We start from the raw sequence: 16,229 nt of genomic DNA on the forward strand, positions 1-16,229 counted from the left end.
GAGGCTGAGAGCCGACCACGGTGCATGCAGGAGAAAGCTTGTCAGAGGGAGGCTGGGTGGTACCTTCCACCTCTGAACTGGTACCAAAGGCATTTCCGTGGCAGTCCTCATGCATTGCTCGCATGCTGAATTTGTGGGGACTTCCAGGAAGACAGGCTCCCAGACAGTCAGGCTACCTGGCCTGGAGTCTGTCACATTTGGGCTGAAGGAGCACTGTATCACCCGCCTGGCTTTCTGTGGGCTTGACCAGTGAGCAAACGAAACTACCAACACAGAAGCCTCAGATAGATGCCAACCTAAGCGACTCAAGTCCAAACTTGCCATCTAGTCTCTCTTCATCCCCTCCTACCTTTCCAAGTCTCCCCTTCAAATTCCCGAGATCTCTCTCCATCAGTCACTTCAGGCCAGAAAGCCGGCACCCAGTGAGACTCCTTCCTCTTCATCCCCCTTCTCTCCATCATCATGGGATCCTGTGTTCTCTACCTCAGAGGCTCTGGAATGTGCACTGGTCTCCCTGCCAGCCCGCTGCTCCAGCAGCCACAGTCATCGTCACCGCCCCCATTCAGACTGTGGAATCTGCTTCTCCAACGTCTTCCTGGCCTTCAGGTCCGCCCTAAGGGACCCTCACTACTCTCCTTCTCAGTGACACACAAGGGGACTTCAAACTCCCTACAGGCCATCCCTTCCCTTCTCTAGTCTGTATTGCAACCTCCTTGGTCCCTCTGCTCCTTCCAGCCAGAAAGATATTCTCTTAGTTTCTAGAATAGCACACCATGTTCTCTCCTGCCGCAGGGACTTCACAGATGTTCCATTTGGAATTCTTTCCTCAAGACTCCAACTGTTCCCACTCATCACTCCCTGGCTCCCTCGGAGAAGTGTTCTACTCCCCAGACTCGGCAGAGCGCCTGCGGCACTCTCTGTGGCTCCTGATTCCTGTGAGCAGTGACTGCCAAGCGATTTCATAACCGTTACCCGTGTGCCACCTGTGCTGCCCAGGGGTCTGTCGGCTTTATGCATAGGCAGGGACATGCTGCTTTATGCATACTGACCGCAGAGACCAGCGGGGTCTTGGAACACATGGTGCTCATTGGTAAATATAGCTATGGGACAACTGAGACTTGCGTTGTAAGTGCCCCTCGCTGAGGGGAACCACAGTGGTAGCAGGCGATATATATGATATATATGCTATGATATGAAATGATGACATATGATACCAGGCGGTATAGCCTTATGAGATTCCACAACAGATGATCCTTCCTTGATGGAAATGCCATTCATTTGCTCATGACTTTATGTGTTTATTGATCATGCCTCCTGGTGCGTCCCATGGGTCTTATAAAGTCAGTGGAGTTGACCCATGTCACACTGGGGATGACCCTCAAGTAACAGAATTTTACTAATTCCAACAAGGGGCAAGCTTACTTTTGGTGTCCAGACCGCCACGGTAGCCTGTCCAGCCCTTTAGAGTAATGGTGTCTCCGAGGAGATTCAAAAATTTTTGAAAAGCTTCACTTCCAATTTCTGCAAGAAAAGGCAAGGGATGAGAAAATCATCGATCTCTGGTCAATGGACAGTGAGGTGGTGTTGATGTGCACAGTGTCAAAACACGAGGTCACATTGCCTTCCACCCAGGGGCCATGAGGAGACTTAGGGAGAAAACAGATCCAGATGAACCAGGTACTACTGTGCTTTGCCCAGCGATAAACAGGGCTGTAACATGAAGAGTACAAATACAGGGAGAGGAAACTGTCTGTACAGTCACTCAACCAGAACGAGCGAGGAAAGACCTTGTACTCTGTAGAACCAGATTCTCCAAATTCATGTGTATCTCCTCCCCTCCCAGCTGTGTTCCCCAGGGCCCATCGCAGGGACCCGTAGACATCAGGTGATCAGTAAAATACTTGGCAAACAAATGAAACTGGTCCTTAGGAAACTCTGTAAGCCACCTCCTGGGATTGGAGATGCCAGTCCAACCACATATTCAGTTTCGGCTGCAGGAAAGCAGCAAAGAACAGGGTCTCCCTCAGCAGGCGTGAGGTGCAGGGCAGGGTCTCTGTCAGCAGGGGTAAGGTAAAGGGCAGGGTCTCCCTCAGCTGGGGTGAGGTGAAGGGCAGGGTCTCCCTCAGCAGGGGTGTGGAGGGACTGCTCACCATTGCTGAACATCTCGTCATCTGTAAGTTGTCCATCTTTGGCAAAAAGAACCCCAAATTTGAAATTCACAGAGCCCTTACAATGAGACAGCAAAAGACACACAAGTTAATCTTATCACTGAAGCACACAGAGTTTTAAGGTACGGTGTTTGTCATTTTGGATCAGTGCAGTCGCCAGACTGGACACTTGGGGGAGTCCTTCCTCCCATTAGCCCCGACTGACCATTGTTAGTAAGAGACTCTCATTTTTCTGTAGCTTACAAAATAGTTAGCAGGTGAGGCGATCCATTTCTCTACCAGTTCAGATGTAATTTCATTATTGCTGACATCAGGAGGATTCCAAGCCCGAGTAGGGGCAACAGGGTACTGATGACAGATGGCCACAGGCACCCATGGGTCTGGCACCACATTCTGATCCACCCGTCAGCAACAGTTCCCAGAAGACTAGGGGAGTTAATTGTAACTCAGAGCCAAACATAACAATCTTAGACTAAAGTCTGGTAGGCTCTTCTAGAAATAGATATGGAAATTGTGGGCAATTTATATGAAAAGCTCGCCCCCACTCCTGAAGATATTTAATCTGAACAAGTCACAGATGTGCAAATGAAAGACAAAGCAAGCCAAGCAAGCACAGCTATTCCCAGTTTGAGCTTATGATTCTCAGCTCTGCAGAGGACTCATAGAATCTGACTCTGCAGAAAGGACCAACACCAATGTGTGATGGAAGCTGCTTCAGGGAAGAGAAGACGATAGAGGAATCGAATCAGGGGCAGAAAGTAGATGTGCAGTTGTTACTCTTTAAAGACTTGGTTATTACTTATGTGTTTGTTACGTGTGGCCACAATTCATTATCATATATGTATGTGGTGGTTCTATGCATCACACAAGTCCATGTGCCCACAGAAGAGGGCACTGGGCTCCTTGGAGCTGGAGTTACAGGCAGCATGTGCTGCTGGATGTGAGCGCTGGGAACCAAACCTGAGTTCTCTGCACGAGCAGTACAACTTCTTAATTGCTGAGCCATCTCTCTAGCCCCTCCACTCTGTGTTCTTAATGATTTTGTCCTTAATCTGGGCAGGGGATTTGTATGGTATTCTCTGTACTTTTGTGTATGCCTGCATTACTTAATAATAACAGCCTATTGCTGGAAGAACATCAGCATTACAAGGTCGACTGACCCGCCACTAGGCAAAGGATTCTGGGTGTTGGTCAGTCACGGTGTGGCTGATCTAGAGTACTAGCCAATGGGGTCAGGGGTGGGAGGTCAAGGAAGAACACCAGGACTCAGAAGTGGAGTGGTAAAATTAGGACTCTGAAAACCCAGCCCATTGATGGCTCAGTGATTGAAGTGTTCACCACACATGCAAGAGAACTGGAATCCAGATCCCCAGAACCCACATAGAAGTGTGGTAGGTATGACAAGGTGCCTGCCTTCCTAGCCCAGAAACGCAGAGAGTTAGGGGATCCCCAGAGCAAGTTGGCTAGCAAAATGGATGGATCAGGGAGCTTTGCATTTGACTAGGAGATCCCGACTCAATGAATAAGGTAGAAGAGGGATAGTGGATGAGTCCTGACGTCAACCCAAGGCATCTACATGTAAGTGCACATGTACCCAAACACGCACAAACACGCACACACTGCACACACATATACTTATGAAAAGAAGAAAAAGAAAATAATCTGAAAGCCATGCCTGAGGCTGTGCTTCAAAACCTTTCTCTCCCTAATACACCTGGCAAATAGGTACATGCCCTTCAGTGACTTTCTGTACAGACACAGAAATAGGGAGGGCGTTGCTACCTCACCCCTATACCCAGAACTCTTCCCCAGCAGACGAGCCTCGGCTCCAACAGCAATTTCCAGAGAGGTCACCTACCGCTGCCACCATTCACCCTTTATACCATTATCCCCACTATAATTTTTTCCTCCCAAACTGGGCTTCTCTGTGTAGCCCTGGTTGTCCTGGAACTCACTCTGTAGACCAGGCTGGCCTTGAACTCACAGAGACCCCCCTGCCTCTGCCTCCCAAGGGCTGAGATTAAAGACATGCGCCACCACTACCCAGCCCCCACCATAATTCTTATCTTGTACATGTCTCTGTTTCTCACTGGAGCCTGAGCTGCTGGAAGATGACCCCAGACTTTAATTAGTATTGAGTCTGCAGAGCAAGCACAGGGCTGGGGACAAATGTGGCGTAGTGACTGCATAAGGAGCAAGGAAAACAGCAAAGGTGGACAGAAAGCACTTGCTTTTTCTCCGCTGGCCAGCTTTTGGCTGATTTTTTGGGGGAGATTTTTTTTAAAGGCTTACTTTCTTGTTTTAAGTTGTGTGTGTGGCAGCGTGTGCACACAACTTCAGGTGTTCATGGAGGCCAGAGGTGTGGGACCCCTGAAGCTGGAGTTACAGGAGGTAGTAAGGGTTGCCTGAGGTAGGGGGACCCCTGAAGCTGGAGTTACAGGAGGTAGGATAGGTTGCCTGAGGTGGGGGACCCCTGAAGCTGGAGTTACAGGAGGTAGTAAGGGTTGCCTGAGGTAGGGGGACCCCTGAAGCTGGAGTTACAGGAGGTAGGATAGGTTGCCTGAGGTGGGGGACCCCTGAAGCTGGAGTTACAGGAGGTAGTAAGGGTTGCCTGAGGTAGGGGGACCCCTGAAGCTGGAGTTACAGGAGGTAGGATAGGTTGCCTGAGGTGGGGGACCCCTGAAGCTGGAGTTACAGGAGGTAGTATGGGTTGCCTGAGGTGGGGGACCCCTGAAGTTAGACTTACAGGAGGTAGTATGAGTTGCCTGAGTGGGCGCTGGGAATCAAACTTGGGCTCCATGAAAGAGCAGCATACTCTTAATTACTGAGCTAACCCTCCAGCCCCGATCTTTGCAGTTTCATCGGGGACCTCTACCTATTCGGGTTTCTAAGGCCATTACTTTTCTTCCTTATTCTGGAGAAATGACAGTAATCATGTGTCTCCAAGATGGTGGCACCTCTCTGTGCTTGCTCGCTCTTAAAAAGCACCTATAGCCAGGTGGTGGTGGCGGTGGTGCATGCCTTTCATCCCAGCACTCGGGAGGCAGAGGCAGGTGGGTCTCTTTGAGTTCAAGGCCAACCCGGTCCACAGAGTGAATTCCAGGACAACAGGCTCCAAAGCTACATAGAAACCCTATCTTGAAAAACCAAGCCGGTCGGTGGTGGCACACGTCTTTAATCCCAGCACTTGGGAGGCAGAGGCAGGCGGATCTCTGTGAGTTCGAGACCAGCCTGGTCTACAAGAGCTAGTTCCAGGACAGGCTCCAAAACCACAGAGAAACCCTGTCTCGAAAAAAAAAAAAAAAAAAAACCAAAACAACAACAACAACAAAAGCACCCGTAGAAATCTGTAGTCTAGCGGATAGCCCTTTTAGAGCAATCACAAAACGTCTGAGGCAGTGGTCCTCCAAACTTGGCCTCCAGGCATCGGGAACCCTGGAGGGGTTGCTAGAAGATGACTGGCTCACGGTCCAGTGTTTCCAGCTTACTAGGTCTGGTATCTGGCTTGGAAGTTTGCATCAAAAAAGGTTCTCATGAGATGTTCTTGCTGCTGTCCCGAAAGCAGACTGAGAACCAGTGGACAAAGGGAACAAACTGGGAGGCTTCTAGGCGGCCCAGGATCAGGGCACAGGGCAGAAGGACTAGAACTAGCAAGTCGTGAGGACCAGAAAGGGCCCACAGCCCACAGACAGGGACGTCCAGGGAAGAAGAGACTTGCCAAAGACTGGTCATAAGTGAGCAGCAGACTAGAGCTGGGATCTAGGCCTCCTGACTTTTGACCAAGGTTCTTGCCAATAGCACATAGTGTTCCCAGGACAGGTCTGTACTGAGCAAAGCTGAGACGGGGCCCTCATGTCGGTAGCCAAAACTTTATGCAACTTCACGGGGCTGTTGTGAGGCTGGCAGCATGCTACCAGTACCCTGGCTGAGGCCTTGGAAGGGCTGGGTTTGTAAGACGCGTTATCCCAGCCAGGCTCAGGCAGCACAAAGTCTTAGGGTGTGGAGGGTGCGGGACGGGGACTGCCCAGGATCCCTGGCATGCAGAGATTTCCAGTGTTCTAGGCCACTTACAAGGAGGGCATGACTCCAGGTTTGCCATGATGGCAAACTGCATCTCTTTCCTCTGCTGTCTCCAGAGAGTCCCAGTTTAAATGAGAAATTGTATAGAACCTTCTGCTTCAGGAACATTCCAGGAAGACTGGTGTTGTTTTAAGTTCTTGAACATTCTAGGACTCTGCTGAAATAATCTGGTAGCTGAGGCTTCCCGAATGATGCCCACAATGAGCAGAAAACATTCATCTGTTTTCAAAAATCAGGGTGTCGGTCAACATAATGAGCTGTTTCATATTTTAGGAGAGGAAGTTTGATCTGGGACTACTGGATCATAACATCATTTTGAGGGCTGTAGGGAGTTTTCCAGGACCCAAGTTCAGTCTGGGCCCCTGGAGGGAGCTGCCTGCTGGAGAGTTAGAGGCACTGGTCTCCTCGGGACACGGTCCTGCTCAAGGCCACATTTCTATTTGTTTGGAAGTTAAAATATTTCTAAATTTAAAAAAGATCTATTTATGTTTATTTTATGTGCATATATGTATGTGCACTGCATGTGTGCTTGGTGCCTGCGGAGGTCTGAAGAGGGTACTGGAACTGGAGTTATAGATGGTGGTGAGCTAGGAACTGAACCTGCTCTGCGTGCCCTTAACTGCTGAGCCACTTGTCCAGCCCCTAGTTCTAACTTTATCTACAGAATTAATTCTCTAAATCATATTCCTTCTGTAAAAAGGGAAGTCTGAGCAGAAACTCACAGTGAATCCAGAAGAATCGCTGGCACTAAGAAAGGATGGCCTTACTCAAAACAGCCCTGCTGGTTCCTGGATACTGCTGCCGGGACAGTGTCCTGGCTAGCGTTATGTCAGCTTGACACAACTAAAGTCGCCTGAAAGGAGGGAGCTTCAACTGAGAAAATGCCTCTGTAATCTGGCTGGGCATTTTCTTAATTAGTGATTGATGGGGGGAGGGCCCAGCCCACTGTGAGTGGGGCTATCCCTGGGCTGGTGATCCTGGGTTCTATACTAAAGCAGGCTGGAGTGATTGTGCCAAAGCCACTGAGACATTTGAGCTTAGGACATTTTATAAAGCTATGTCAACTAGGTGAAGAGATAGATTAGACTTGGGGTATCAGAAATGGAGGAGTTAGGACTTTACTAAGTTTGACCCAAGCAACCAGACAAATGGTATTTTCATTTCTGTTACAGATAATATGCACAAGCCACCAATTCCTTACTCAGTTATTTATGGATAACATGCTGGATATTTCCATGACACACATACATGCACACAGGCACACGCACAGAAAAGTGAGTGTGTGCACACGTGCACAATACACACACACACACACACACACTGGAAGTAACGAAATGAAGCATGCAGATCTCTTTGGCATCTAGTGCAGTAAAATGTGTGGCTAAGGCACAGACACCCTAGTTGAATGGAAATGAGCCCTCTTTACACTGCATTCACATATATTATGCAGATTTAAGTACACTGGTCTATAGATAGCTGTACGGAAAGTTCTGAAGGAGACCTCGGACAGCCCCGAAGGGGTCTCTGTGAGGACAAGCCCACACTGCAGATGACCAAGGTGTGACTCAAAGAGAAGGCTGCGCTCACAGAGAAGGGGCTGCGCTCACAGAGAAGGGGCTGCGCTCACAGAGAAGGGGCTGCGCTCACAGAGAAGGGGCTGCGCTCACAGAGAAGGGGCTGCGCTCACAGAGAAGGGGCTGCGCTCACAGTGAAGGGGCTGCGCTCACAGCGAAGGGACGGCACTGGCTGCTAAGGGGCAGGGGACAGATCCGCTGATAGACTACTCACCTCTTGCTCTTCCAGAACCAGCAAGTCCTGTCAAGGAAAGTTTCAGAAGTTACATTTATATATCGTGGTGATAACTGGATTTTGGTTCTCTGAGAGCACCAAGCTTTACATACTCACACGATTTGATGCTATGATATTTTGGAAAGAACAGAAATTGGTTATGGGATCTCTCTTTAAGGAAAAACAAAACCAAAAGTAAACAACTGAAAACAAAACCCTGGCTAGGCCACACATCTCTCAGAAAACCTCTGGAATCGGATACTAACCACTGCTCAGCCTCCCTGAATCAAGCACACTCACCCTACAGGAAAGCATCCTTTTGGTAAGGAGACACAGCTGAGAACTAGAGACCTGAACACCAGAGCCAAAGGTGGACAGGGGGGTCAAGGAATTGGTCCGCTGCCTCCCATTGCTTGCCTCACACTAGGTCAGCTGCCCTGAAGAGACCCTCTCCTGGTTCAACAGGAGCAGTGGTGACCCTAAAGAGTCCTGACTTTGAGACCTTGCTCTGCTGCCTACAACTGTGTTGTGTACAAATCATTTGGCCTATCTGGGTCTGTTCCTTATCCACTCTCTTGTCCTGTGCAGGTCACTATGGAGAGTGACAGAGTGAGCGTGGGGGACGCCCGGCAAACAGGTTTTCACACTCAGTTACTTCACAATGAACTTCAGAAGAAGTTGGCAAGAAGACACCAAGGCCAAGGACTCCAGCAGAGGTCACTGGGTGCGTGGAGGTGGGGAGATGGCTCCAGTCAAGCCATGGCAGCCATGAGAGCGGCCAGGAGGACAAGGATAGGGAAGGAAGATGCTGAGGGGCCCTTACCCTCCTTGTCAACCGGGAAGCTGACAATTCCTAAAGAAGTACATGAGGTACACAAAGCTCTCTGTCATTTCTAACACAGGAAATTCTTTTGTTAGGAATGCGGCCATCATTGTTTTTGAATCCAGGGAAAAAAATAAAACTGCCATGTGTTTTATACTTTTGGACACACTTCTTATTTGCATGTCATTACACACTTCATTGCAAAACCCTCTTTTCCGTAGTTTCCTTCTATCTTAACCACCGTGCCACGCAGCCTAGTCATTCCAGAATTACAGGGAAGGAATTGGAGATTCCGCAGAGCATGGGTTAAGGTCATGTGGCCTGGTTCTTCTGACACCTGCAAGTACACAATCATGGTGAATAAGACACTGGGAGCTTCCCAGCGGCCTTTAGTCCAGCCGTGTCAGAACTGGGCACTTTGCTACTGTCCCAGGCCTGGTTGGGGCTTGCCTTGGCGGGCAGGCTGTGGGAGTCCCCAGGGGCCCAACATCCAGCCCTGGTGGCAGTAGGGATGCCACAGGCTGCCAGGCCACATTCCCTTTGTATCTTCCTTGGTTTCTATTACATCTGCTTAGAAGTGGGTGCTCCTGCTAGGCACTGGGGTCGACCAATATCTATTTGACAGCATTCAGAGTTTTAAAAATTCATTTCTGGATTTATGAGGTCCAACTAAGTCTCTTTTTGTTGTTTCCCAATTTGTAATTTTAGCCTGAAAGGTCTAATTTTATGTCAGTAATGGTGTTTCTTAATAAAGTCCTAGTGATGTTGTTTTTCTTTGTGTCTGTGTGTGCAAGTTTATGTGTGTGTGTGTATGTATGTATGTATGTATGGTGGGAGACATGTGTGTCGTGGGTCATGTGTGGATGTCAGAAGACAATCTGTGATGTTGGCTCTTGCTTTCCACACTGTCTGGCATTGGGTATCTTACTGGTTTCCACTGTGTGCAGCAAGCTAAGCTGACCCACAGGCTTCTGAAGATTTTCCCATCTTTGCCTTTCATCTTGCTGTTGGTGTGCTGCGATCACGGATGCTCACTACTGCTTTCAGTCGGCTCTGGGGATCTGAAAGCATTCTTCAAACTTGTGCCAATTCCTGCTTATTGTTTTATGGAATTTTGATTTTAAGCATCAGTTTGTAGCTAATATTAAGTTTTTTTAAAAGTAAATATTTTCCAGGCAGTGGTGTTGCACACCTTTAATCCTAGCACTCAGGAGGCAGGGGGAGGAGGATTTCTGTGAGTTCAAGGCCAGCCTGGTCTACAGAGAAAGTTCCAGGACAGCAAAGGCTACATAAAGACACCCTATGCCAAAAAAAGAAAAAACAACAACAAAAAACCCCTCATAAGAACCACCACCACCAACAACAACAAAAACAAAAAACAAATATTAGATTTAAGAGGGTGCAAGTGTTATATATACTTAAGGTCCTAGACATGCTTTGAACATTCAGATTTAGTTCTGTAGATGATTATACAATCCCTGGTACCAGGAAAGCCATCGACAACTGTCTAGGATACAAGGTGATAGAGAGGCAGGAAGAAAACACAGAGATCCCACTTTCCACTTATTTAAAGCCAACTTAATCACACACATTGCTTCTGGAAGGAATCTGGTCAAGAAAAACGTCACTGCATCCTAGCAAGCAGAAGCAGAGAGACAGTGTTCTAATAGGACCAGCCCCCTTCCTTCTCATAATGCAGCTGGTTCAGCTTCCACTCACTGTGTGGATCCTGTGACTGTGAAGGGCTCCTAGCAGTAACGTGCAGAAGCTGGGGCAGCTCTGACAGTGTGACCTTGGGGACGGGGCCTCATACTCAGGCCCAGGGAGGCCCATGAGTGTTCCTCGGTAAGGGGGTGCACAGCTATAGGAGAACATGAAACAGCTTAGAATGGTGACGTCAGTCGCAGGTACTGCCGATGCCTGTCTGGTCATCTGTTACTCTGTGGGAGGGAAGGCAGCTGGGGTGAGCTAGCACAGCAGCTGACACACAGCACACAGGACTGCCCCTCCAGGACTCTGGGGTGGTGTCTCGGAGTGGGGATCACTCCCAGGCACCATGCTCTCAGCACTGCTGGGGCTAAGGCAGGAAGGACGTGAGCTTGAGGTCAGCCTGGTTTAAAAAGTGAGTTCTAGGGTAGCATGGGCTTTATAGTGAGATCCTGTCTTTTTTTTTTTAAAATCTAAGTTGTACAATGAAGCAGTAAAGACACATTGCTATGGATGTATTTATACTTCTAATTTGTTCTTAAGGTTTCCAAAGTCACTTTAAGCATAGTGTATCTTAAATTTGCTTAGTTGAACCTAACACACTAAATTTTGCCTGAGTTTATTCTAGCAGGGTACAAATACTGTTTTACTGTTTATTTATTTATTTAGCACGTGTCTGTGTGTGCAGATGCACACAGTGCTTTGACATGCATGTGGAAATCAGTGACTTGCAGAAGTCACTTCCCTAGTATTTTATAAATTAAATGGAAGCAGAGGCACGAGGACATTCCACTCTGTACGTCCGGGTTTAGCAACGATGACCTCAGTTCAAAGCTTACCTTTAAGGGATACAGAAAATAACTGTTTGTGGTCTGCTCAGTCCTCCACATCTCATCTGAGGTACCCCTGCAAATGAACTCATCCACCTCACTCTGCTTACAGACCTCTGCTGCCTCCTGGACACAGCTCAAGCTGCCTCTCAAGCTTCTTCCGTGTCATCTAGGTGGGCACAGCCCACCTCCTGGAAGCTCAGCTTTGCTCTGCTGGCTGGCATCCTAGGGAGGATGGCTACAGTTCTAAATTTTCAGAGCCAAATCGGTCACAGCTGCACGATGAAGGCACAACTGCGCTCTCTCTCTCTCTCTCTCTCTCTCTCTCTCTCTCTCTCTCTCTCTCTCCACACACACAGACACCTCTGACCCTCATCATGACACCACACTTCCTTCTCTCTGGGCAGACCAGCCTGCCCTACCATCCTGGCAAGGTGAGACCGAGTCCACGCATTGCTATGAAGCCCACAGCTTCCTTTACCTTTTGTATCTCGGGGTGAAAGATTTCCCGAGGGCCTTTCTCAAACTTGTCCAGGTTCATGGCACTGAAACAGCAAACAGAGTGAGTCAGTGAGGTGGGAGCTGAAGCAAGAGGGAGTAAGTGCAGTTCTCTGGAGAAGACAGACAATGTTGTCTAGAAAAGTCATAGTAGATTCTCTGAAGGGCCTGATACTGGAAACGCAGATCAGCAAGTGAAGGAAAGGTGCGCGACTTCGTGAACGTCACCAACTGCCATGGGTAGCTGTCCCTTCAGGACACCCATGCAGGGAGAGAGTGGCAGTCGTTAGGAACGTCAGCGTCAGGCGGCCTTCTGTCCTGCTCGTCTCCCAGATTGCTACTGACTTATTTATTGTTCTGTTACTGACAATTTCATACGTCTACGATACCCTTTACTGTCGAGTCCCAGAGCCACAGACACCTAGTTTAAACCCTGCAGTTAACTAGCTCTGCAGAGTCTCTCCTGCTCTCCGAGGCCTGAGTCCTCTTAGGGGAATGGAGGCAATCGCAGGTGGACTTCATGCAGCCGAGTTAGAGTCAGTGAGCAGATGCTGGGAAGCATTCAGCACAGTGTCTGACAGAGAGGCTACTGTCATTAGGATGCAGTATCTTAGCTGGGGACAGAGTGACAGGCTCTGAGTGGCAGCTTTCCCCAGGTCTGGGAGAGATTTGAGAGGGAGGTGGGAAACGGGCAGGAGCCAGATGTTCCAATCCCTTCACTCGCTGTTCAGTGAAGAATAAGGCACATCCCCCCCCCAGGAAACCTTTCCTGACATCTGGGTTTCTATTTCAAAGTATAAAAATGAAATGAAAAGATTTCTTGATTTTCTTTCTAAACCCAAAGTATCCAAGCGAGCACAAGGAAAACAAACAAACATGCAGCAGGCGAAGGGCACAGCACAGAGGGATGCTTAGCCACCACTGGAAACCCTGGCCTCGCTCTGAGTCTCCGTTTCATCATCTGTCCTGCTCTCTGGGGCTGCCTTGGAGACTCTAAGAGGGAATGCCCGGCATGCCAGTTAAGGAAAGCGAATGCGCAAGGATCCCAGGAACATACAATCCACACGCATGGGCCTCTTACTGTCCGTGAGAACTCACCTTAAGATGGACTTTACAGACAGTGTCTTGGTGGGACTGTAAGGAAGGCATATTTTTTGCGTACCCTGGAAGAAACAAAGCACCATCAGTGATGAGTCTGAAGAGCCTCACCCGGTCGCTGTGGTAAAACCATGCCTGTTCTTTCTCTCTACTCTGGCTGACGGCACCCCTCTCATACGCACTTTTGGTTCTGAGCAGAACTTAACACACCAGGCCTTGGGTCTTGGTACCATGGTAGACAGCTGAGCCAAAGGATGTTCAAAAGACAAGCCCAGTACAGCTTGTGGGAACTGACAATGATATCTTCATGAGTAACTATGTGGACAGGAGCCAGGGGCTGTGGACTTGTGGTTTTCTTCACTACAATCTGGCACAGCTCTCCTTTCCCATCTCCTGTTTGCAGCTTTCAAGAGTCAATATTCAAATAAAACCACTCTGTATTTTCTGGTAGAAACATCAAATGCCCTAGGTGGAGGCCTGTATCTGCACATATCAGGCAACCAGGGGGAGCACTGTGCAGATTCAGAAGTACAGGCTGGACATGACCTGGTTTGTATAACAATGGATGTGTGCATGCATGCGTGCACATGTATGTTCACCTGACAACATGCATGTGTAGAGCCTCCCAGAAGGAGATATTATAACTTCTCTGAGCAGAAGACTTTGATTCTCCTCTTTGCACCTGCTGTGTTTTCTGGGTGGAATTTCTACAGTGAGTCTGAATCGTTTCTATATAAAAATCTTCCCCACGTGTTCAGATAACATCCACACAGTAGTGGGGATACTCACTAGCCTAGAGCGTGCGTTATCCTGGCTCCATCCCCAACACCTTAAAAACCAAGCACAGACACACAGACAGACTACTTGCAGAAGGGTTATGTGTTTGGTTGGTCTTCTAGCTACCTTTAGACAGCATGGGCTTGTGGGTGTGGGGGGCTGGGCAGAGCCTGATAGCCAAACTTCCCACAGCTTCCAGCGCCAGCTTGCTGTAGAAGGATCTGTGGGCTGCTTCCCGCCGCCCAGCTCCTGCACGGTTAGCTTTACACCCAAAATAACAACACACAAATTGTATTCTTTTAAACACTGCCTGGCCCATTAGTTCTAGCCTTTTATTGGCTAATTCTCACATCTTGATCAACCCATTTCTAATAATCTGTGTAGCACCACGAGGTGGTGGCTTACTGGGAAAGATTCAGCATGTCTGACCTGATGGCTGGTCTGCATCTGCCTCACTTCCCTTCTTCCCAGCATTCTGTTCTGTCTACTCCACCTATCTAAATCCTGCCCTATCAAAAAGGCAAGGCAGTTTCTTTATTAACCAATGAAAGTAACAAATAGACAGATGACCCTCCTCCATCATTTCCCCTTTTTCTGTTTAAACAAAAAAAGAAGGCTTTCATTTTAACATAGTAAAATTACATATAACAAAACAGTTATAAAGCAAGAATTACAGTTACAATATCTATACCTATTTTATCTTTTATCAGCTTGCATTTACAGGAATGTAGTAACTGGCTTTTGCTGATAATTCTGATTTTAATTTTCTCCCCCTTCAATATTTCCATTTGTAGCTATGAGCAAAACTTCCCCTGCTGTTGGCCCACAAGTTTAGCACCTACAGGGGAGGATTTAGATGAAGGCATGAACACTCTTAGTGGGATTAATGGTCCCAATGGCCAGCCCTAGGCAGCTTTCACAATGATCTGGGGGCTTAAATGTCACGTCTACACTTCTCTAATGGTGGCTAAGAGCAGCTCCACAAAATACTGCTTTGTCTGTTAATTCTTGTTCCTCTGCCTAGACTATTCTCCAGCTTCCCCTTCTAGTTTGCCTGTGCTTACAGCATTTACCCTTTGGATCTCCATATGGAAGATCTCCCTGACCTCATCTTCAGGGGTCTCAGAATCTTCATTAGCTCTGTCACCTTCAGGGTGCTGACCACAGTCTATATGTAATACAGACAACTCCTTCAGAAATGGAAATAAGCCAAGTTTCCCCTGCGTTTGTCCTGCCTGCCTGCCCTTGCTCAGTATCCAGCAACCATCTAAGGTAAGGATGTAGGTGGCTGCCAAGAAGGAAGATGATGGGGTATCAAGTAAATTCATCCCTGGAAGTCAGCAGAGGTGGGAAGGAAGGAAGAGAGGAGAAGGAGGCCATGATGGCACAGGAAAACATTGCAGAGATAGCCGAGAGAGCCCTGTAGGCACGCACAACAATGCTCTCATAGGAGCTAAAGCCCACGTGGCACCTGTGGAGACAAGGTGTAGGGTAGGAGCTGCCAGTGTGGATGCCCGGCAAGAGAACAGATATGGACCTAAGGCCAAGGCTTGCAGGGGTGAGGCCTGGGGTAAGCTGTAGAGCTGAGGTCCAGAGACTAGCAGGGACCAGAGCTTGGGCCACACGCAAGGAAAAACAGCAAGACCCACAGACTTCAGGAACACGAGCTTTCCCCTGACCTACAAAAGCAGAAAGGACCAGCTCTATCCCAAAGGTCATATGAGAGATGTCACAAAAAATACCAAAATAACCTGGGAATGGGGCACGCACCACACTGTACATAACTCATTCTATATGTTAACCCCTGACTCAAGTGTGTTCTGCTGCCATGAGACCTCAACCTTCTCCTCACGCACCTACATATCAATCGCTAGAGGGGCAGGGAGAGGGAAAAGACGACGGTCTTCCCAAAGAGGACACGCGCCTGCCTGGTTCATGAGACAGGGGCTCTGAATGAAAGCACGGTTATTTGTCACCAGGGGAACAATGGGCAGAGACTACAATGCAGGCATTCCAGAAACTGGGCACACACAAGTCAGGGTCTCCTAGACCCGTTCATGGCTCTGCTTGTCACACAGCTGTGCTGGTAGCAGGCTGATGGTCCAGCTATGGTGGTGGCACGGGGAGAAGATGTGTTGGCCTTCCAGCTCTTTTGAGTCTTGGAAAGTACCTGTCCCTGTAAACCTTGGTTCCACTAAGGTGCCCTGTTATGAACACGCCTCTGCTGGAAATAAGATCATGGGCAACACAGAAAAGATTTTTACCCCAAATCTGCTTCAAAACAAGACAACTTCTGAAAATACTATACAAGTTTACTTAAACGGAAGCAGCAGCATCCAGAGATGCTAAGCTAGACTTTGGTGCCATCTACTTCCCGAGCTGAGCCTGTGTGCCCGACGTTCTGCCACATGGTGGGGACATCGAAGGAAGACACAGTGAGTCAGAGACTCGCATACAGAA

The 16,229-nt window shown here is 48.5% G+C and overlaps 1 protein-coding gene across 5 annotated transcripts in view; it reads right to left on the reverse strand.

The window, feature by feature from the left end:
• Positions 1–16,229, reverse strand: part of Garnl3 (GTPase activating Rap/RanGAP domain like 3) — a 165,208-nt gene that overhangs the window by 60,504 nt on the left and 88,475 nt on the right. For all 5 annotated transcript variants that reach the window (XM_057754572.1, XM_057754573.1, XM_057754571.1 and 2 more), the window contains 5 exons: positions 12,993–13,057; positions 11,878–11,941; positions 8,037–8,063; positions 2,151–2,226; positions 1,423–1,521 (listed from right to left, as the gene is read on the reverse strand). In XM_057754572.1, coding sequence (XP_057610555.1) covers positions 1,423–1,521; positions 2,151–2,226; positions 8,037–8,063; positions 11,878–11,941; positions 12,993–13,057 — 331 coding nt within the window. The remainder of the gene's footprint in view (positions 1–1,422; positions 1,522–2,150; positions 2,227–8,036; positions 8,064–11,877; positions 11,942–12,992; positions 13,058–16,229) is intronic.

This window comes from Chionomys nivalis, chromosome 22 (assembly GCF_950005125.1).
Source record: "Chionomys nivalis chromosome 22, mChiNiv1.1, whole genome shotgun sequence".
Classification (NCBI taxonomy): Eukaryota; Metazoa; Chordata; class Mammalia; order Rodentia; family Cricetidae; genus Chionomys; species Chionomys nivalis.